We start from the raw sequence: 24,382 nt of genomic DNA on the forward strand, positions 1-24,382 counted from the left end.
CTGTGTGCACAGCACTGTGGTAGAATACCAATGGATGGAATGTGATGGGACTTCGTATCTGTAATTTATTCATTTATATTAATGTCTGTCTCCACCTCTGGACTGTAAGCTCACTGTGGGCAGGGAATGTGTCTGTTTATTGTTAGATTGCCCTCTCCCAGGTGCTCAGTACAGTGCTCTGTCCACCATAAGCGCTCAATACATTCAACTGACTGACTTTTGGCCTGGATTCCATTTTGTCTGGTCAAGCCGCCATTTACTTCAAGGAGGCACATGATGTATCTTCTCTTCCTCTGTCCTCTCCAGATGTCTGCCTTATTGGGGAGCTTGGTACGTCAAGGTCTTGAGACAGGATGGAGCTGTTCCTGCCTTAGGAAGGCCAGGACCCCTGATCTGCTTATCAGTAGTGTTTGCCCACCTGACCTCTGTCACGTGAGAGAACCGGGTAGGGCCGAGCAATTACCCTAAGGTGGAATTGACTGCTGTTCGCCTCCCAAGTATATATCATGTGTACCGCTCTGATGCTTTACCAACTTCATAGGGAAGCAGCATGTTGTAGAGGATAGAGCACAGGTCTGAGAGTCAGAAGGTCATGGGTTCTAATCCTGGCTCCATCACTTGTCTGCAGTGTAACCTTAAGCAAGTCACTTCACTTCTCTGTGCCTCAGTTACTTTCATCTGTAAAATAAGGACTGTGTCCAACCCGATTTGCTTGTATCCACCCCAGCACTTAGTACAGTGCCTGGCACATAGTAAGCGCTTAATACTATAATTACTATGATTATTGTTATTATAAAGAAACTGCATTGCTTTGGAGCTCAGTGGACCTTGCCTAATAGAGGAAACTTTTCCTGTCATCCACCGCTCCCTACTAGCACCAGTAGAAATCAACTGGTCTCTGAAACTCCCCCTTGAACACAGCAGAGTCCATGAAGTTTTCTTCAACATAGGATAATATCCTACCCGACGGCATTATGAAGAACAGGTATTACAGTCCTCTGTGCAAATTCAAAACATTTACCCAATGCTATGCAAAACACTGAAAAATATCATCTCCCAGTAGTCTCTCTCAGAGAGTTCTATTTATCAAAAAGGGCTCGCATGGAGTGAGGAAAGAGGCTCTCTGAGGTAAAAAAAAAAAAAAAAAAAAAGTATGATCATTCCTTATCAGTTTTTGAAAATCTAGACCAAGAGTTCCTCGATCGACTAAGGAACAAGAATTTGGGGTATTAGCTTTGTATTTTCCCAGTGCTTTCATTTTCTCGTATAGGGGGAGGAATGGTTTGGCCAACGAGGCTTGATAACTCTCTTTGAGAAGAGCACATTTTAAGCATTTACCTCTTCAGAGAAAAATGTGCCATCTAGGAAAAGATGGATTGTTGCCTGGTACTGTGCATACTATTATACTGGATATTCATTCAATCGGATAGGTTTATTGTTGCATTGTACATTCCCAAGCACGTACTGCAGTGCTCTCCAAACAGTAAGGGCTCAATAAATATGATTGAATGAATGACTGTGTCCAGCGTGCCCTTTTTTTTAATAAAATCAGAAAAAAAGAATAACCCATTAACACATTAGCTTCCTTTGAATTAGTCTGACATTGGCCGCTCAAACTGTTACAGCTCCCAGTTTACTTAAGGGGAAATCTCTCAATCCATTTCTAGCCCAAGCCCAAACTAATCCAGCAGATCCCTGGGCTATTAAAGGAGGGATGCACATCATCCCTGGCTAGGCTATCTTCCTCCATATTATGCGGAGAAGATCAAAACACTGTACTTCCTTTCATGTAATTCTTGTAAGAGCCCTCAATTAGAATAACAACTGGATGGCTGAAGATGAAAATGTATATCTGAGGCTACTTTACATAATGAATTTAGGAAATGTATTGGTAGTCAGAAAGATACTTGGGACCTGAATTATAAGGATTAATCATGAATTCAAAAGAATCATATCCCCTAATAGGGTAAAGATGATTTATCAGTCCTGGGAGAGAGAAATTATAACTTCCAGAATTCCTTCGGAATCCAAGTGCAGATTAGACCTGCCCCTTGGTCCTTCTCCTTTCTGCTGCCCAAGGACTCAAGTCTGGAACTGCATTATCTATGGGTCATTCATGGATTCTCTACCTCCCTTCCATTAGCACAGATAATTGAGAGTTGACTACATCTGTAAGTTGCCTCGAGCTCCTGAGGGCCCCCAAGCCTATTTCTATGGAAATATGATGCTTGAGAAGCACTTAGAAGAATAAAAGGAAAAACTGATTTGTGCACAACCTGGATTCTCCTTTCAATCTACTAAAGCAAAAATACCTCAGCTAGAAATATCGGTAAAGTTTTCAGCACAGCCAGAAAATTGGACACCATGTCCTGGGTGAGGAGTTTCCATTCCAAAGAAATACGGGGGTGGCCCAAATAAAGCACTATGGCTTTATCTAGGATCCATTTCAACTATATTGACTTGTGTATTGGCTTGTTATTTATGTTATTTTCCTAACATCCCTAGTTACCTAGAGTAAACTAAAAAACATTGCTCTAAACGGGAATTATAAGGAACCACTTCTTTACAACCAATGAGAGTGATAATAGAATCTGTGCAATCATTTGGTCTTCTTCAACTCCTAGGTCACAGGTGTTTTCCATTTTATACAATTAGAAAATAACACTGCCTCAACAAAATGCTGTATTTCAATCTTCTATGACTGAAGAGGATCCTTTGAGTTTAACACCACATGGATTGATTTTTATTCATCACACTTTCCCCCTAATTGGGATGTAGCAAGATCTTGTCCCAAACTTAAAGTACGCTGCTTATGTATTAAGGACAGCTTGAATTTTAGAAATAAGTTTAATTGGAATTGGAATTTTTTCACTCCCCAAATGGGACAGAATAGTCTTGAAGGAGGCCAGATTCACAGAAAACAGAAGCAAGGTTTCGAGGTTTAAAATTCTCCTTGCTAAAATCCAAAGCCAAAGTTACTTTGATCTGAGATCAAACATCAAGCACTACAAGGGCTTATGACGCTGTTTTCTCAAAGTGGACAGGAATCAGTCGATCAATGTTGTTTATTGAGCTTTTACTCTGTGCAAAACACTGTACTAAGTGCTTGGGAGAAAACAACAGAATTAGCGGACACATTCCCTGCTCATTACAAGTTTAGTCTAGTCTAGTGTAGACGACATTAACATAAATAATTTATAATACGTAATTTAAAGATATGTCTGTAAATCCGGTGGGGTTGAGGGTGGGGCAAATATCAAATGTTCAAAGGTCACAGATCCAAGGGCACAGGCCAGAGCGGAAGGGAGAGGGAGTCGGGGAGAAGAGGGCTTAATGGGGGAAGGCTTCTTGGAGGAGCTGTGACCTTAATAAAGCTTTGAAGGTGGGGAGAGTGGTAGTCTGGCATCTATGGAGAAGGAGGGGGTTCCGGGCTAGGACGTGGAAAGACGGGGTCACAGTGAGTAAGCTGGCACTCGAGGAGTGGAGTGTGCGGGCTGGGCTGTGGTAGGATATCAGTGAGGTGAGGTAGGATGGGGTGAGCTGATTGAGTGCTTTAAAGCTGATGGGTAGGAGCTTCTGGTAAACCGATGACAAGGAGTAACAGATGGGCTTAGCGATAGTTCAGAGAGCCCTGTCTCTTGTACCGCCCCAAACAAATGATGGGAAACTAGAAGTAAATGAGGTAAATGTTTTAACTCTGAGCTTAGAATCTCAGGAGAGGGAAGAATGTAGGTTTCGGGGCTGGATTCTGGTGTTTTGACAAAGCTGGTTTGAAGATGCAAGTGATACTGAAGCTTTAGCCAACACGTGAGAGCATGAATGCTATAAAAAACTGGTGGGGGTGCAGGAGAGGGGTGGAATTAGGTTTACTTGATAATCTGAACAAATACCACGCAATTGGAATTAGAGGCACTTGAGATGTGTACTAGGATCATTAATAAAAATAGAATCTAGTGCCATCTTTTCTCCAGCAATCTTGAAAAAAAAGTTCAAAATGACCAATACCATTATAAGGGAATGGAGATGTGAAAAGTCAGAGATTTTATAGAACCTAATAGTTGAATAAAAGGAATCTAAGACAGTTCAAAGCCTAAACCACAAAATATATTTACTACAAAAAGCACAGCCTCTATGGGCAATCCAAAATGTTTCTTTGTTATTTTTACATGCTTCTAAATCCCCTATTTCTCCCCAAATATCAAAATGAGAAATGTGTGTTCTGCCCAGCCCTGTACAATAAATGACTGATGAGAATCTGGGAAGGGTGTGTGAGGAGTGATGTTCTAAAACCACCCAAATATCTTGAAAGGGCACAGATTAACAGCTCAAATGCACATTTGTTTGCCAGCCAGTCTGTTTTGCTTAGTGGAAGCTCTTTACAGGCATTCATTCATTCATTCATTCAATCATATTTATTGAGCACCTACTGTGTACAGAGCACTGTACTAAGCGCTTGGGAGAGTACAATACAATAATAAACAGACACACAACAAGCTTACAGTCTGGCCGGGGGGAGACAGATGTCAACACAAATAAATAAATGACAGATATGTAACTAAGTGCTGTGGGGCTGGGAGGGGGGAATGAACCAAGTGAGCAAGTCAAGGAGTTGCAGAAGGGAGTGAGAGAAGAGGAAAAGGCCTCTTGGAGGAGATGTGTTTCAGTAAGGCTTTGAAGGGACGGGAGAGTAACTATCTGTTGGATTTGAGGAGGGAGGGTGTACCAGGCCAGAGGTGGGACGTGGCAGATCGGTCAATGGTGAGATAAGTGAGAATGAGGCACAGTGAGAAGGTTAGCACTAAAGGAGGGAAGTGTGCAGGCTGGGTTGCAAAAGGAGAGTAGTGAGGTGAGGTAGGAGGGGGAAGGAAAAGTGTACACTAATTCTGTTGTATTGTACTCCCCCAAGCGCTTAGTTCAGTGCTCTGCCCATAGTTAGTGCTCAATAAATACCATTGATTGACTGACTGGAAGCATGAACTGTTTCCAGGGTAAGGAAGCACCATTTTAAAAATATCAGAATTCACTCAATGACAGTCCTTTTCCTCTGAGCATGAGAGTCAGGGAGCCATCTCTATAAAAGCAACTAACTACATCTTCAGCATTTCCCAACTGCAATCATTTACTCACTTTCGGTGGGTGTGGTCAAGGCCGCTGTTGGGTAAATCTTCCACTTTTGCATTCTTCTGCCCACAGATATTTCCATAGCTGTCATACCCTGACACCAGTCTTGCTGCTGCTCCAGTTGCTATGGAGAAGCCACAAATACATCCCTAGAAAAAGAAAGAGAAAAACAACCATTTCAATCCCCAACATTTTACAACCTTTTAAAACAATGCCCTTCTATCAGCTCTGGGAGAACAATGGGCTATCTTTCATGGTTTTGTATCACAGATCGGTACTGATGATCTGTTGTATGTTTGCTTATGAAGTTTTGTACTCTAGCCACTGTTTTGGTAGTTAAAATTAAATTGGTCTGGCCTTAAAAGACCCCTGAGGACTACTGTTTAACCCCACCATAAAGCCAAACTGGGTCACTTTGCATTTGAGACCGTCTTTATAATTTAACAAAAACACAACTGTGTGATAATTTAAACAATGATGAAGTCAAAAATAGAACATCTCCTTCCCTCCCCACAACCCATCCCCACTAAAAAAAATAAAATAAAAAAAAAAATCCACCGAGGCCTGAGTATGCTCAGCTATCTAGAGTCTTGGAGCTTCTTTTTTTTTTTTTGATTTGTTAATTGCTTACAGTGGGCTAGGCATTGTACTAAGCGTTGGGATACATACAAGTAACTCTGGTTGGACATAGTCCATGTCGCACATGGGGCTCACAGTTTTAATCCCCACTGTACAGATAAGACAACTGAGGCACAGAGAAATGAAGTGACTTGCCCAAGGTCACACAGCAGACAAGTGGCAGAGCCGGGATTATAACCCAGATCCTTCTGACTTTCAGGCCCGTGCTCTATCCACTAGGTTATGCTGCTCCTCAAACCTCAGTAAGCATTCCCTTCCAGTAATACATTTTCAGGTAGGATTGGGAGTTGTGCCATGCATAGGCCAAAGCTTTAGGATTGTATGCAGTTTCAAAGGTCACTTTAATATATACAAATATTCATTAGCACAGAATGCAAAGTAAATATTGGAATTCTTGGGGACCGGCTCTACCAGAATGCGGTTTTTTATCCTGCCTTTTAGCTAGAAGGCTTTTAGGGAATATTTATTCATCAACCTGGGCCCGCTTAGATAGTGTACTTTAGTGTCAGAAGAACACATCCAGATGGTGGCATAACAGGTGAGTGCTACAGGATGAGTTTTCCTCATTACAAGAGAACTGGATCTATCTGCTTAGTCAGGTACTAACTTACCAAAGCAAGGTAACACAGATCTAAACTCAAAACATAGATGCTTGTGACAAGGTGAAAAGGAGGGAAGGTGACTGCTTTGCTATTATTAAATTGCTTCTATTTGGAAAGTTGATGAGACCCTCTGTCACACAAAAGGCTTAAAAAGTGAATGAAGGAGCTTGCAATTTAAAGTTCACCTTTTACAAACTTTTATTAGGCCGGTGAATGAAGCCATTTTGGAACAGTGACAAGATGTTAGCAATAATAATAATTATGCCACTTGTTAAGCGCTTACTATGTGCCAAGCACTGTTCTAAGCACTGGGGTAGACACAAGGTAATCACATTGTCCCATGTGAAGCTCACAGTTTTAATCCCCGTTTTACAGATAACTGAGGCACAGAAGTTAAGTGGCTTCCCCAAGGTCACGCAGCAGACAAGTGGCGGGGCAGGAACCTACTTAGCAGAGAGGCCCACTTCTCATTTTGAGTTTGGGGGTTGACCTTGGGGTGGGGCGTTGGAGGGGCAAAAGTGGGTGAAGTGAAAAAGGGGGGTGGTGGAGAAGAGGGAAAAGAAACAGAGAGAAAGAGGGGAAGGGCAGAGAGAGATGGGGAGGAAGAGGAAAGAAAAGTGCTCATCAACTGCTGCTTTTTGATCTTTGCCAGGCCCACGGGTGGTGTGGGGGAGAAGGAACAGAAGGTGGCACTCTGAGGCTGCCATTGTGGGGGTGCTGTGGGCACATATGATTAAAAAGTGACAGTTGCTCTCACTCCTGCTCCAAATTCCTGTGGGGAACGGGGACGACCACCTGCCTGCCTCCCTGATGGAGTGTTCAACAGAAAGGAATCAATGTTATTTGCGTCTTGGCCTTTTTGCTTTTTAAAAGCCTTGATAACGGTAGCACTTTGGTCCCTCTATTTTTTTTCTGAAAAAAATGGAACCCACCTCCTCCAAAAATCCCAATGTGGGCTCCGTTTTATTCACAAAGTGAACTGAAGAGGGGCCAAAGCTCATTCCACATTTCTTTATTCGATGGCTCCACATAATCCATGCCAAGTCCCTTCCCAGCAGGTCAATCACTCTACGATCATCACCACACCACATTCACGGCTTGGGAGGTGACATCCTCCCAAACACTTGCATTGTTCTCCAAGAGAAGCTTGATATCATAGTCCTTCCAAAAATTACTGATCGCTGTTGCTTTGACTGTCTGATTAAAAGTTTGGTGGCTATAATATGCCCCGTAATTTGTAATAACAACAATAATAAGGATAATAATTGTGGCTTCAGATAAGTGTTCACTATGTGCCAAGCACTGTACTAAGCTCTGGGGCGGATACAATAAAAGCAGACTGAAGACAGTCCCTAGTCCACATAGTGTTTGATGAAAATGGTGTTTGGAAGGAGGAGGACAACTTTAACATGTGATCTAAGGTCACCCAGGAGCCTGGTCAAGGAGCAGAATACCCTAGTGGACAAGGTAACCTGCACTCAGTTCCTATTGTCTTCACTCAAGGCAAACCTCATAGGCCTTTCTCCTCGGGTCTGGATCTTGATAGGTGATGATTGATTATCTAATAATCATAATAATGATGATGGTATTTGTTAAGCGCTTACTATGTGCCAAGCATTATTGTTAGCACGGGGGAAGATACAAGGTCATCAGGTTGTCCCACGTAGGACTCACAGTCTTAATCCCCATTTTACAGATGAGGTAACTGAGGCCCAGAGAAGTGACTTGTTTGAGGTCACAGAGCAGACAAGTGGCAGGGCTGGGATTAGAACCCAGGTCCCTATACACTAGCCTATGCTGCTTCTCAATTTACACACCCATCCCCCATCAGGACAATCTAGATATGTGACTATACGTGGACATATTAGGAGAATGACACAGCCACATGATTGGAAACAGTACTATCTGTGGGGTGCTGGCCCTAATGCTTGCAGTTTTTAGCAAAATTCATAGATCAATTCTAGGCTAATTCAGAGTGCCATCAGTATGCAAGTGAAATCTTTCACTATTTTCAGTGGCTTTTTGGAAGGTGATCTTGTCAGAACCTCCCGTCAAAATGAATAATAAAATTTCCATCTTTAAAATCGTGCCCTTCCAGAGGCATCTATTGCCTTTGGTTATCTCTATCAGAATGCATGAAGACAAGCAGAAAGGGGATGTCGCTTAGGGGGTAAAAAATGGGGGAAAACCTATCATAAAATTTGTATTTATTGCTTGCCTATTTTAACATGAAATGTGGCTCAAGCGCAGTGAAAACCTTAATTCTAGGGTTGAGCAACCAACTGCAAAGAGCAAGCACTGTTGAACCTGAATGTCTAGATGGGTCACTGGAACAATCAACAGTATTTATTGAGAGCCTATTGCTGCAGAGCAATACACTAAGCACTAAGGAAAATACAATAGAGTTAATAGCTACAGTCCCTGTCCTCAAAAAATTTACAATCTAGTTGGGGAGACAGACACTAAAATAAATTACAGGTAAGGAGAAGAAACAGAGTAGACAGGTACACAAGTACTTATTTCTCACACTCCAATGGCTTCTTTCCTGCTGCTTTCATTCCCATGACTTCAATTACCATCTCTACGAGGATGCTTCCAAATCTACATCTCCAACGCTGATCTTTCTCCTTCACTACAGTCTCATATTTTCTCCGGACTTCAGGACCTCTCTATGTGGATGTCCTGCTGACACTTCAAACTTTACATGTCCAAAATAGAACTCCTCGCCTTCCTACCCAAATCCTGTCTTCCCCACCTTGGATCGACACTAAGTATTCTTTTAAAATCATATTAAGCATTCACGGTGTACTAGGACCTCAGCATCTCGTATTGAAAAACAGTCTCTGCAAGAGGCTTACATTTTAACAGCCAAAACAGGTTGAAAACCAGATACTAGAAAAGCATTTTTGGAAAATGACAATTAAAAAAATAACAGGAAATCATTTGCTCCTTCCTCCTTTTTCTTATCTTTCTTTCTGTTTTACTTATTGGGCTGGGAGGCAAAAAGGGGCAGGATGGAAAAGCAGAGGAGGAAAGGAGAGAGGAGAAAGGCAGGGTAGATGAAGGACAGAGCAGAAAGAATAAATCCTGGGCTATTAGGTAAGCGTAATAAAGTTACAAGAATTAGGGCTGATAAACAGGACTAAATTCAGGAAGGGGAAACAGGAAGAAAGGCATTTTAAAAATCATACCTAATTAACAAGATAAAAATGATTACAGGATGGGAGGGATGATGTGGGGGGAGGGGGAGTCGCTGGAGAAAAAACAGGCCTATTTGTAAGGATGAGAGCGATGTCTGAAATATTAAAATGAACTACTGAAAGGATTTTAAACTTGACCTTTTAAAGGGAACTTAGAAAAAGAGGATAAACTAATAACATAAATAGGAAATGCTAAAAATCTGATAAAGGAACAAGTAGCCTGCACTGTGTATATAAAAGAAAGTATTTGAATGAAAGGTCACTCCTGGATAATCAAGATAATTAGCTAATGAATTTACTTGTCTACTGGCAAATGATATTGCCATTTCCTTGACTTAAAAAAAAAAATGATCTCCCATTTATTCTCCACAGATGTATTCATTAGCGTGGAACCTCTACAAAAGGCTGCACAGTCCATGGGCTCAGTCAATCGATGGTAGTGACAGAGAAGCAAACGTGGCTTAGTGGAAAGAGCACGGGCTTGGGAATCAGAGGTCGTGGGTTCTAATCCCGGCTCTGCCACTTGTCTGCTGTGTGACCTTGGGCAAATCGCTTAACTTCTCTGTGCCTCAGTTACCTCATCTGTAAAATGGGGGTTACGACTGTGAGCCCCACGTGGGACAACCTGATTTCCTTGTATCTATCCCAGTGCTTAGAACAGTGCTTGGCACATAGTAAGCACTTAAATACCATCATTATTATTATTGAGCACTTACTGTCTGCAGAGCACTGTACTAAGCGCTTGGGAGAGTACAGTATAATAGTGGTAGACATGTTCCCTGCTCAATAACAAGGGGGAGGGAGAGTGGGGAGAGACAGAAACCAACTGCAGAAAGAGCCACAAAGACACTGGGATAGAAAGAAAAGAAAGGGGATCCAGCACTGACAAACACACTGATACAAAGAAACCCTGACCCTCCAGTACCAGCCGCTGCAAGGCGAGAGAAGCAGCTGAGAGGCCTCTCCCTCACTGTTGTCTCTGTTCTTCTACCAGCGGGTGCTGGCATAGCCACCGATCAGCTGTCAGGGCCATTCCCTGGAGGTTTCCATTGGGTATAGCCACCCTTTACTCAGTTCCCTGTGCCAGAAGTCTTTCTGTTTTATTGGACTCTCCCAGGTGCTTAGTACAGTGCTCTTCACACAGTAAGCACTCAGTAAATATAATCGATTGATTGATTTGAGGAGCAGACTGCAGAAGCAGCATGGAGCCAGTACTGCCTGAATAGCGGTGAATGGATCACGGGGGGGGGGGGGGGGGGGGTCTGCTTCACTGTTTCTCTTTCCAGCTGGCCACCCTCCCCACCCAATTGCCCACTCCCCCCAGTCCCACACCCCCCAGCAGCTGCCTCAGCAGTTCCCACCACCCTAGCCAAAAGTGGAATGTTACTGGAGCCCACCATCCCACCACTAAAAAATGGCCAAAGGCTTCAATTTCATGCATAAAGGGGATGTCTGGACACATTAGCTAAACTGCAAACTGAACGGGGGAACTGGGAAGATACCAAAGGATTAGGTAAGGGCAAATGTACAGCTAATATTCAAATGGAGAAAAGCAATGCTCAATCTTGTGCCAATACGCTGTAGACTGTCAATTTGCAGACTTCTGGTATGCTTCATTGATTTCAAAAAAAAAGGGGGGGGAGGTAAAGGAGAGCAAAAAGAATTTGCTTAGAAAACAACCTAGGAAAAATCACTTTGAAGAAATATCAGGGAGGAAGAAAGCACTAGATAATGGATGACCGCTTGCTCCTACAAACAATGAAAACCAAGAAATGTGTTTCTTTAAACAGCAGAGGTGATTCAGTTGTCTAGATGATGTTGGGGTCATTTTCAGCACATTCTTCAGTTCTATTATTCTGAGCTCCTAGCTTCCTAGCCTAAAAGATCTATGCAAGAGAAGATATTGCTCATTAAATCCTGTGCACCTCCTGCTGATTCTTCATCCTGTACAGTGAGTCCTGACACATGGACAGCCAATCAGGAGACCCATGAAGGGTATTTTTCAATTATCCAAGCTTTTCATTCTTCTGATTCACCTGAGCCAGAGGTAATATCGGTTAATCAGGAGTATATACGTGCAAATGGTTCTAGGAAGCGAGAGAGTATCAAACCTGGAGACAATGACAATGAAGCGGCATGGTCTAGTGGTCAGAGTACAAGCCTGGGAGTCTGAAGGACCTAGGTTCTACTCCCGCCTCCTCCACTTGGCTGCTGTGTGACTTTGGGTAAGGCACTTCACTTCTCTGGGCCTCAGTTCCCTCATCAGTAAAATGGGGATTAAGACAGTGAGCCCCTTGTGGGACATGGACTATGTCCAATCCGATTAGCTTGTACCTCCTCCAGTGCTTAGTACAGTGTCTGGCACATGGTAAGCACTTAAATACCATTAAAAAACAAACCAAAAAAATTACTAAAGGCATTAGTGAAATGCATTTATATCTCCTCAAAATGGCTATTCAGTTATTCGTTTGTGATGGGCTTTGTTGGACAGAAGAGTCAGTGGCAGGAAAGAAGAGCTTTTGCCGGCACGGCTTTTGCAGGTGCCGGAGCTATAATGATTATTATATATTATATATATTGTGTATAATATGTTATATTACAATGATAATTGTGGCACTTGTCAAGAGCTTACTACGTGTCAAGCACTGTTTTATACTGGAGGAGATACAAGATAGTCAGGTCCCTGTCCCAGAGTGGGCTCACAATCTACCTAGAAGGGGGAAGAGGTATTGAATCCCCATTTTACAGATGGGGAAACTGTGGCACAGAGTAGTGACTTCCCCAAGGTCACTCAGCAGGCATGTGGCAGTGCGGGGGTGAGAATCCAGGTTCCCTGACTCCTGTGGCCTGAGCTCTTTCCACTAGGCTATGTTGCTCCTCCAGATTATGAGAGGTGAAGACGACAATGGATTGCTCAGAATCAGTGGAATTTAGTGGAAGTGGGCATGTCTGAGGGTTGGATGAAACTAGCCTGAAAACAAATTATTGGATGTGTCAAATTTCACTAGTATTTTACCCCATTGGTAAAATTTCCATTCTTCAAATGTCCCTTCTAATAATAATAATAATGATGATGACGATGATGATATTTGTTTAGCGTTTATTACGTGCCAGGGACTGTACTCTTCAAATATGCATGAAATTTAGCAAAAGCTAGCCAAAACACAAAATCTGCAAAAATAGAATGGCTCTTCAATGTAAACAGCCGCACAGGACTTATGCACATATCTGTAATTTATTTACATTAATGTCTATCTCCCCCTCTAGAATGTAAGCTCACTGTGAGCAGGGAACTTGTTTACCAATGCTGTTACAGTGTACTCTCCCAAGTGTTTAGTGTAGTGCTCTGTACACAGTAAGTGCTCAATAAATACCACTGATTGACTGACTGAAACCCACCTCTTGCTAGCCTTCTGGGACTTTGTGGGTGAATAAGGGTTCTTTGAGTAGTGCATGCAAGTTGTTCCTGATCCAGTCGCTGCTCTTCCTCCCCATCACTGAAACGTGGTTCTCCCCAGATGACACTGTCACCGCTCTCTCTAGAGGGAGCTTCAACTTCACCCACTCCCCAAGACTCACTGGGAAATGGGCGGGGGGGGCGGGTAGAGAATCAGCTTCGGTTTTACCTGCGTAATACCTGTAGAATCCGCCCCTTCTTCTCCATCCAAACTTCTACCACGCTGATCCGAGCGCTTCTCCTATCCCGCCTTGACTACTGCATCGGCCTCCTTGCTGATCTTCCTGCCTGTCTCTCCTCTCTCCAGTCCATACTTTACTCTGCTGCCCAGATCATTTTTCTGAAAATCTGTTCATTCCTTTTCTCTCCACTCCACTTGGATACAAGCAAATTGGGTTGGACACAGTTCCTGTCCCATGTGGGGCTCACAGTCTTAACCCCCATTTTACAGATGAGGTAACCGAGGCACAGACAAGTCAAGTGACTTGCCCAAGGTCACACAGCAGACAAGTGGCAGAGCCGGGATTAGAACCCAACTTCTTGAGGGTAAGGAAAGTGTCTATTAATTCAACCAAGTGCTCAGAACAGTACTCTGCACACAAGTAGGTGCTCAAAAACTCCTATCAATGGATTGTACAAAGTAGTCATGTAACCTAAGGCTAAGAAAGCCAAACCATCACGTGGAAGTAACAACGCTTCGCTACCTGACGTCGGTGACACTGAACTTTTCAGAAAAAAAGAATACTGCGAGTTGTTCTAGGCAACTCGGAACCAAAAACTTTCAAGAGACTGAAAAGATAGCAGAAAAAATGAAGGAAGAGATTCCAAGACATGAACAAATCAGTCGGTCAATCAGTCGATCGAATTTATTGAGTGCTTATCGTGTGCAGAGCACTGTACTAAGCGCTTGGGAGAGTACGATACAACGATAAACAGACATGTTCCCTGCCCACAAAGAACTTACTGTCTAAAGGGGGGGGAGAGAAAGACCACGAATGGGCAAATAGACTGATCAAGTGCTACAGAAATACCAAGGAATGTACAACTCCATCCTACAACCAAAGCATGAGAAGGAGAGTGGCCTAGTGGACAGAGCTTGGGATTGAGAGTCTGAAGAATCTGGGTTCCAATCCTTTGGCTGCTGTGTAACCTCGGCCAAGTCACTTCACTTCTCTAGGTCTCAGTTACCTCATCTGTAAAATGGGGATTAAGACTGTGAGCCCCTTATGGGACAGGGAATGGATTTGACCTGACCAGCGTGTCTCTTCCCCAGCACTTGGTAAAGTGCCTGGCACATAGTAAGCGCTTTAAAAAATACCATTTTGTTTTTTTTAAAAAAAGGCTTAATATCACCAAAAAAGAGGTTTACTAGGCTACAACTTAGCCCCGAGAGACATAATTGGGGGATTTGATGATAGCTCTATCTAGTCTTAAAGGATCCCAAGCACTGCAGAATAGGCTTCAGGGGAATAAAGGCTGCTCTGGCTGTAGGCTGACCAATGGAATGATTAGGACCCCTTCTCAGTCCACATTGTGCAATTTTATGATTGTGTCACTCCATTCAAATATCCTTTTTTTCCACTCGTTCCAACTCGTTTCATTTTCTGTAAACTGAAAGAAAAGCCAGACATGCACGCAATATTGAAGTACAAAACATTTATACTTTAAGAATACACTTAATGGCGAATGCAGTTTGATACAGGACCAAAAAAGGATAACGCACCGGAATAAAAAAATTATTCCTAAAATACCAAGGTCATACCATAATTTAAATTTACGATTACCATCTCACTAAAACTGACATTCTATTAATTACTAATACATTGAAACATATCAGTAAGCAAGAGTTCTTAACTCCCATTAACACCAGTAAATTGCCTTTTCTCAAGTTCTTTTACACTAAAAATAAAAAACCTTTGGGGGTAAAGTAAATGGAATACAATTCAGAAAGGTGATCTGCTGCCAAAGATTCTAAATCCCTCTATGCATGCATATGTCTACATACCTAATCTGAGTGGATACCCCAATATAGTTAACCGTGCACTAGTCACAGTGTGAAATGAAGCAAATCTTTTTTTCTGTTTTAAAAAAAAAATGATATCCCTTCTGGCTCAGCTAAAACTTCAGCATAAACAAAACAGAGCAAGTACATTATCCACTCCTGTCTCTACAGGACATCTAATTTTTTTTGTGAGGGATGGCGGGAGTGGAATAGATAGAAGTAAAGGGGAGAATTCTAAGCACACGACATAGTGTGCTTCACAAACCAAGAAAATGCAAATGTAATCTAGAAGATTCATCTTGGAAAAGATTAAACACAATTTAAATCACTGTTGGAGTCCAAAAACTTTGACAGAGACCTAGAGATAAAGAAAATGTAGACCAAAATGGACTCCACTCCCCTCTGCCCCCAGAAAAAATCTAGCCAATAAATGCAGATAATTGGAAAGTTTGCATGAAAGATAAATACACCTTCAGAATAAATACGTCGCTGATCCCTAACTCCAAGAAAACATAAGATCAAAAAACATGCTTAATTCTGAAATCCAATACAAACTTGACTACTTTTAATGGATCAATCACATTTATTGAGCACTTAGTGTGTGCAGAGCACTGCTCTGAGCACTGGGAAGAGTACGATATAATGGATTTGGTAGACGTGTTCCCTGCCCACAAGGAGCATACAGTCTAGAAGAGGAGAGAGATGTTAAAATAAATTATGGATATCTACATAAGTGCTGTGGGGCTGAGGGTGGGGTGAATAAAGGGTACAAAGCCAAGTTCAAGGGTGATGCAGAAGGGAGAGGGAGATGGGAAATGAGGGCTTAGACGGGAAGGCCTCTTGGAGAAGATGGGATTTTAATAAGGCAGAAAGTGATCATCTGTTGGATGGCGTAGTGGATAGAGCATGGGCCTGGGAGTCAGAAGGTCAGGAGCCCTAATCCAGTCTCCACCACTTGTCTGTTGTGACCTTGGGTAAGTCACTTAACTTCTCTGGGCTTCAGTTCCCTCATCTGTAAAATGGGGATTAAGACTGCGAGCCCCACGTGGGGCAGGGATTGTGTCCAACCTGATTAGGCTGCCTCTATCCCAGCGCTTAGAACAGTGCTTGACACACAGTAAGTGTGTAACAAATACCATCATTATTATATGAAGTGGGAGGGAGTTCCAGGCCAGAAGCAGGATGTGGTCAAGAAGTTAGTGACGAGGTGGACAAGACTGAGGTATAGCGAGTAGGTTGGCATTAGAGGAGTGGAGTGTGCAAGTTGGGCTGTAGCAGGAAATCAGCGAGGTAAAATAGGAGCAGGGGAGCTGATTGTGTGCTTTAATGCCAAAAGAGAAGAGTTTCTGTTTGATATGGAGGTGGATGGGTTCTTGATGAGTGGGAAAACATGGATTGAGCGTTTTCAGAGAAAAATGATCCAGGCAGCAGAGTGAAGTGTGGCTTGGAGTGGGGAGACACAGGAGGCAGGGAAGTCAGCAAGGGGGCTGATGCAGTAAGTCAAGGCGGGATAGAATAAGTGCTTGGGTCAGCGTGGTAGCAGCATGAAAAGGAAAGGGTGGATTTTAGCGATGCTGTGAAGGTCGAACCGACAGGATTTGGAGACAGATTAAATATGTGGAGTCGAATGAGAGAGATGAGTCAAGTTGCCAAGGTTATGGACTTGTGAGATAGGGAGGATGGTGGTGCTGTCGACAGTCATGGGAAAGTCAGAGGGAGGACAGAGTTTGGGGAGTCAGAGGGTCATGGGTTCTAATGCTGGCTCTATCACTTGTCTGCTGTGGTGACCTTGGGCAAATCACTTTGCTTCTCTGTGCCTCAGTTATCTCATCCGTAAAATGGGGATTGAGACTGGGAGCCCCTCATGAGAACGGGATTGTGTCCAGTCTGATTTGCATGTATCCACTCCAGTGCTTAGTACAGTCCCTGGTACATGGTAACGGCTAACAAACACCATAATTATCATCATTGTTTTTATTATGAGGACTTCTGTTTGAGACATGCCAAGTTGGAGGTGTCAGCAGGCCATCCAAGTCGAGATGTCCTGGAGGCAAGAAGTTTTTTTTTTAAAAAAAAAAAAAGACAAAAAAAACGGGAGGGGGTGGAATTTTCTTATAATTGAAACATTCTTCCACCCACCAATAAATGCTATCACTTGGACTGCCAAGAAGTCTGTGTGGGAACAGCCAGCCCCCTATTATAACACTTTTCTTTTTAAGTGCTTTTCTGCCCTACTGAATTTTAATGCCAGCATTTCTTCCAACGCTCTCTCCATCCAAGCCAGTGTGCAGTTGTGCTGCCCGTGTGCTCTGAGCAGTGCCAAGGGCAGACACGGAGCCATAGTGCAATAGTTGGGCACTAGCGGCTGTGGCGGCATTAGAATTATCCATCAAGTCAGAAGCAGCATGGCCTACTGGAAAGAGCCCCGGGGCCTGGGAGTGGGAGGGCCTGCTAATCCCAGCTCCACCCTGCGTCTGCTGTGTGACCCTGGGCAAATCACTTCCCTCCCCCATCTGTAGAATGGAGATTAAAACCTACTCACATTGTGAGCTCCATGTGGGACAGGGACTGTGTCCAACCTGATTAGCTTGTATCTACCCCAGTTTAACACATATTAAGGGCTTAACAAGTACCATTGAGAAAAACAAAAATACCACAGTACATCTTAACAACAATAACAACAATGATGGCATTTGTTAAGCGCTTACTATGTGTCAAGCACTGTTCTAGGCAATGGGGTAGATACAAGCTAATCTGGTTGGACACAGTCCCTGTCCCACATGGGGCTGACAGTCTTAACCCCCATTTTACAGATGAGGGAACTGAGGCACAGACAAGTGGAGTGACTCTCCCAAGGTCATGCAGCAGACAGGTGGCAGAGCCAGAATTAGAACCCAGGTCCTTCAGACTCTCAGCCCTGTGATCTATCCACTAGGCCATGCTGCTTCTGTACATACATCTTGACATCTTGACTGTTGCCAGTGCAGGGAAAAAAACATGGTAAGAAGTTCTATCTGAAAGTTAGACATTTTGAAGTGTCTGATCTCAGCTGAGCACCAAATCAATGTAATGCTTTTGGTTTCACAGGGTCGAGAAGGAGTAAAAACATGTATATGTGTACAGATTAATATTTGTTGAACTTTATAACCGCTTATTATTGGCGTTTATTTACACTGCTTTGAATCATGTACATTAATAATGTGAACTAAATTCATTGTGCTTTTGTTCACTTTAAAGAACATATTTCAACCATTTGGTCCACCTTTCAGATCTCGGAAACGCATTCCACGCTACTTCCTAAGGGCAAGAATTCTTAGTTCAGCACTCTTTTGCTTAAGCCTCTCTTTTCATGAATTCAATTAAGGGTGCTAACTGGAGGCATTCAGTGGCGGTGCCAGGATGAGAACCTGAGCAGGCCTATGCTCTAGCCACTGGACCATGCTGCTTTTCATCCTGTTTCTAATCCCGGCTCCACCACTTGTCTGCTGTGTGACCCTGGGCAAGTAATTTCACTTGCTTTGTGCCTCATTAACTCATCTGCAAAATGGGGATTAAGACTGTGAGCCCCATCTGGGATATGAACTGTGTCCGACCTGAATAGCTTGTATCTCCCCAGAACCTGGTACAGTGCCTGGCACATAGTAAGTGCTTAACAAATACCATAAAAGTAATAATTAAAAAAAAAAGCCAATTAAACCCCTGAGCAACATGACCTAGTGAAAAGAACATAGGCCTGGGAGTCAAAGAACTCCCACCACTTGTCTCCCGTGTGATTCTGGGCAAGTCACTTGCGTTTGCTCAGTAAAACAGAGATTAAATCCTCTTCCCTCCTACTCATACTTGTGGCTTCTATGTGGGACAGGGACTTTGTCCAACTTGATTATTGTGTAACTACCCCAACAGTTAGTACAGTGCTCAGCACACAGTAAGCAGGCTAGCAAGGACCATTAAAAATACACAAAATATCAAAATCTGTGTCTTCTGAAGCCAATGAGTTCACAAAGATGAAGAAAGCTGAGTAGCTGGAGACCTAAACTTTGTGAGTGAATATAAAAGGGAAGCCTATTATCCATATTTCAAAGCCTTGGACTTGATTAGTAGCTCTTAAACTGCTTAATAGGGGGAGGTTTTAAAGGATCAGAGAGTTGGATCGGGTTCACAGAAAGTCACCCTCAGCCATTCCACTTTGGCCTACTGGTGAAAGGATTTGTTTTCATTTTTCTCCCATTTGTTCTGGTGTGAAGTCTCTCAAGAGTCCAAGTTCTTTAGGCTTAAAGGTTTCAGTTAAAAAAAAGCTTCATTGTTTTCATAGGAAATCATTTACATTATTCAGATTTAATCGAACTACCACAAAAAGGGCTGTAAACTAGACCGACCCAAAGAGCCTTGTGAAAAGCAATAATTTGCTTTACTTTTATTAACTACAAAATTCATTTTTAAATATGCCAAAAGGCAAAATTTTGCTGTATGTCCAAAATTTGAGCTGCAAAATGAGAGCGAAAATGACTAAGCTGCTCCCCAAATACCTCCTCGGGAAAGGCCGGCCATGTAAAAGTGTCTTTAAACTTTCAAAATAATAATATTTGTTAGACACTTATTATATGCCAAGCACTGCACTACGGGTTGGGGTTATTTATGTTAATTAGGTCGATCACAGTCCCTTTCTAACAGTGGGGTCATAGTCTAAGATGGAGGAAGAGAAGGTAACAGGCACAGACAAGTTAAGTGACTTGTCCAAGGTTGCACAGCAACAGCTACATGGTGGAGGCTACCTCCTCCTCTTCCTCCAAATTTAACTTTGGTACAGAATTCTTACCTATTTAAAATAACAAAAATAACAAAAAAAAAGCTAAGCAATTAAATAAATATCCACAGTCTGGCAATACTCCCATCACAACAGAACAATAGCTTTCTCTGCTGAACCATGAGATCTGGTACAAAAGAGCAATTTTAGAATAAAAAAATGCATGTCACATTTCAAGCCTATGGAAGCTAATAGGATAAGAATAGTCTATAAAGTGGAATTTTAATAGAAACTGTAACCAACCATTAAGTGCAGAGCTTTGTATACGTGCTGCTCCAAATAAGCGCATGTAAAATTAGATTCAATGTCTTCAAAAATGCTATAATCAAAGTACAGTCCTTTCTAGTATAATGCAGCATTTGTGTTCTTGAAAAACCGTGTTTTGTGGGGAAAATTGCTCTCCAGTAACTATTAATTCAATGGGTAGATGTCTAGATTAACTCAATGGGGAGATGGTTCAGAGATAACAGTGTGACTGCCATTTTCTGAGAGACCTTCCTGTATTCATTTATTCAATGGTATTTATTGAGTGCTTACTGTGTGCAGAACACTGTATTAAGGTGCTAGCCATTACCGGGAGAACAACGAACACCCTCGCCACTCATTTTACGGCATTAAGTGTCGCATGGCCATAAAGACACGAAGCACTCTATGGTAGAGTCCAGTACGGCTGAGGCAGAAGCCTGGGGAGCGTTAGCGGTATCGCCCCTTGACTAATGCCACACACATGCCCACAACCACCACCTTTCCGTCGACACAACCAAGCTGATCAGACTTTTGTCGAGAACGTCACTGGGCAAGTCGCATCTATGCCGGGGTTCTACTTGAAATTCGGAACACGTCACTTACCATCCCAATGCAGAAAAGGATGAAAATCAACAGCCAGGGTATATCTGTGCAGCTGCGATCCTCCAAGGGTTTCCATTCCCTTTTGGAGCTCTACGGTGAAAAGCAAAGGAAAGGAAAACTGTGATCATCAGAAATCAATATTCAAGTCTGCCTTCATTATGCTCCCCCTGAAAGATACATGGGTAGGAATGTACCTTACAAAAATCAGTATTTCAATCAATGGTAAATTCAGAAGCAGCATGACCCAGTGGATAGAGCACAGGCCCGGGCGTAAGCTCGTTGTGGGGAGGGAATGTGTCTGTTTATCAATGTAGTGTACTGTTGTTTCAAATGTTTTGCCTGTCCTCACTCTGCAGTACCTGAGGTGTGCATACGCACGCATACACACACAAATATACCACCTAGATAATCGCTACACTAACATCCTTATGAGTCAGGTATGTAGACATCTCAACTTGAGGGTTGAAATGTTTTCCCAAATGTGTTGGTTTGTCACAGTCAGTCATATTTACTGAGTGCTTATTGTGTGCAGAACACTAGACTAAGCACTTGGGAGAGTACAATACAACAATATAGTGGACACACACTCTGCCCGCAACACAGCTCACAGTATAGACGGGGGGAGATACACACTCCTTCAGTGTTAAGTCAAACAACTGTACACTCAAAATCCTCTAGATTTCTTCCAAGGACATCCTGCTTTGTTAAATCCTACGATATGCTTTTATTTGCAGGGAACGACGAAAACAACTGAAAAATACAAGAGCTGATGCATATCATTTTCCACAGTTTTCAATGAATGAGCAGACCTGATGAAGTTGAGTAGAGCAATAAACCATAGAGGCTTTTTATCCTTTTGTTCATACCACCTGCAAATAAAACCTTGTAATAGGATTTTAAAAGGACATTGGATGTCCTTTGGGAGAGCTCTGTCAAGGATTTGCAGTGCATAACTACTTACAGTTACCATAAGTAATCCATTTTATTGGCTAAGTCTAGTGACAGTAAGTAATTCACATTCGGGGGTAAAAATAAAAGCAAGTTTTTGTTTTTGTTTTTTTTAAGGGAGAGAAGAAACATTGAGTGGAGAAATCAAGCAACCGGTGTCTAAGTGCCTTTCTTAGTTGATGAACTTTATGTTAAACTAGACGTAGATCTAGTTTACCATTTAAAACAAAAAAGTTATTCATGAGCAGTTTCCATAAACGATTATGCCTCTCAATAGGGAAGGTCTGAGGCATACTTCAGACAATTACTTAAACCCTTCCCACCTCTTCCTAAGCTAGGCACTTTATATAATGCTGACTCCATATTATTTTCTATTCTATGCAGGCCATGAATTATGTCTATATGAACAGGCACTAATTGTTGGGCCAATTCGTGATACCTTCCATATTTTTATTCATTCATTCAATCGTATTTATTGAGCGCTTACTGCATGCAGAGCATTGTACTAAGCTCTTGGGAGAGGACACTACAACAGTACACAGACACATTCCCTGCCCACAACCAGCTCACAGTATAAAGGGGGATGCCTTCCCAGATTGTGTTCCTCCTTTCCTCTTCTTCCACTCCCTTCTGCATTGCCCTTACCCCTCCTACCCCCGCCTTCCCTTCCCAGTCCCACAGCACTTATGCCTTGTCTTATGCTGTCGAGTTGTTTCCGACACATAGCGACACCACAGACACAACTCTTCCAGAACGCCCCGCTCTTCATCTGCAATCATTCTGGTAGTGTATCCATAGAGTTTTCTTGGTAAAAATACAGAAGTGGTAAACCACTTCCAACCACTTCCAACTCGCTAACTACTGGCCAAGCTAGGAATGGAATGGGTATGCCTCTGCTTGACTCTCCCTCCCATAGTCGAGACTGGTAGAGTACTGGAAACTCTCCAGGTGTGATCCTAAGAGGGGAGCACTTATGTACATATCTGTAATTTATTTGTACTGATGTCCATCCCTGCCCCCCCCCCCCACCGCCTTTAGACTTGTGAGCTCATTACGGGTAGAGAATGTGTCTGTTTATTGTTGTATTGTACTCTCCTAAGCACTTAGTACAGTGCTCAGCACACAGGAAGTGCTCAGTAAATATGAATGAATGAATGAATGAATGAATGAATGAATGAATGAATGAAAGGTCCTAGACTAAGTAGGGGAATTTCTTTTCTACAAATCAGCCAGGATGGGTGGACTCCTGGCACCTGTGTTCAGGGGTAGATGAGTGATTTTGTTTGGTTTGGCTTGGGTTTTTTCAAATGTAAGAGGTTTAAAGGGGGGGAAAGTAGTCAGGAGCAGCTGGAGAGGAGCCAGTGGTGTAGCGGCAGAGTATAGTTGGTCAGTTAGTGGTATTTATTGAGCACTTACTGTGTGCACAGCACTGTACTGTGCACTTGGGAGAGTACAATCCAACAGAATAAGCTGCCTAATTAACTGCCCATAATGAGCTTAGAGCCTAGAAGGGGAGGCAGAGTTTGATAGTGCTGAGGTTGTAAGGATAGGTAGGAGAAAGGAAGCAAGCATCTACTGAGTACCTATTTTGTTCAGAGCACTGTATTAAGTGCTTTGTGGAGTTCAGTAAAATTAGCAGACATGATCCTTGTCCTCAAGGAGTTCATAATCTAGTTGGGGAGACAGACACTCAAGTGAATCACAAATTGGAGGAACTAATAGAGCCTATATAAAATATGTACATAAGCTCTACTGGGAGTTGTGAATAATTAAGTCCTTGGGTGGAATTAAAGCGCTGACATGGGAGCTGGGGGATATAAACTGGGGAGATTAGAAATTAACTGAGGAAAGGCTTCGGAATGAGATGTGATTCCAGAGGGTCTTTGAAGCTGGCAAGAGCAGTGGTCTATCAGATATGAAGGGAGTGCAATATAACAGATTCCCTACTCACAACGAATTTATAGTTTAAAGGGGGAGACAGGTTACCCTGAGAGGAACAAAGACTGTGAGCTGGAGTGTACTGGAGAAAAGACAATGTCTAAGAAATAGTCACCAGAGATATGACTGAGTTGACCTTGATGAGGAGCAGAACCAACGTGGAGGTTTTTGAGTGGGGAAATGGATGCAAATCAAAGTTTTAAAAGAATCATCTGAGTAACAGAGTATCTGAGTGGAGAAGGGAGAGACTTGGGGCAAGGAGGGGGCTGATGCGGTAGTCATGCTGGGATATAGCAGGTGTCTGGACTAGCATGGTGGCCATTTGAAACAAAGAGGAAGAGACGGATGCTGGAAATGTTGGCAAGGAAGGACTGACAGGACTTGGCATGAGAATTAATATTGGGGGGGGGGGGGCGCGGAGATAGGAAGAGGAAGAGCGAGAGAGAGACAGAAAGCGAGAGAAAGACAGCAAGAGAGAGAAAGACGGAGAGCGAGAGAGAAAGAGCGAGAAAGACAGTGAAAAAGATGTTGGCATTTGTTAAGCGCTTACTATGTGCAGAGCACTGTTCTAAGCGCTGGGGTAGACACAGGGGAATCAGGTTGTCCCACGTGGGGCTCACAATCTTCATCCTCATTTTACAGATGAGGGAACTGAGGCACCGAGAAGTTAAGTGACTTGCCCACAGTCACACAGCTGAGAAGTGGCAGAGCTGGGATTTGAACCCATGACCTCTGACTCCAAAGCCCATGCTCTTTCCACTGAGCCACGCTGCTTCTCTGAGCCACGCTGCTTAAGAGTAGTAGAAAGAGTAGAGAAGCAGC

At 42.9% G+C, this 24,382-nt stretch overlaps 1 protein-coding gene across 2 annotated transcripts in view; it reads right to left on the reverse strand.

Moving 5' to 3' along the window:
• Nucleotides 1-24,382, reverse strand: part of SLC44A1 (solute carrier family 44 member 1) — a 123,435-nt gene that overhangs the window by 76,046 nt on the left and 23,007 nt on the right. For both annotated transcript variants that reach the window (XM_029055277.2, XM_029055276.2), the window contains exons 2-3: nucleotides 20,675-20,764; nucleotides 5,128-5,270 (exon numbers count right to left, since the gene is read on the reverse strand). In XM_029055277.2, coding sequence (XP_028911110.1) covers nucleotides 5,128-5,270; nucleotides 20,675-20,764 — 233 coding nt within the window. The remainder of the gene's footprint in view (nucleotides 1-5,127; nucleotides 5,271-20,674; nucleotides 20,765-24,382) is intronic.

The sequence above is a fragment of the Ornithorhynchus anatinus genome, chromosome X5 (assembly GCF_004115215.2).
Source record: "Ornithorhynchus anatinus isolate Pmale09 chromosome X5, mOrnAna1.pri.v4, whole genome shotgun sequence".
Lineage (NCBI taxonomy): Eukaryota > Metazoa > Chordata > Mammalia > Monotremata > Ornithorhynchidae > Ornithorhynchus > Ornithorhynchus anatinus.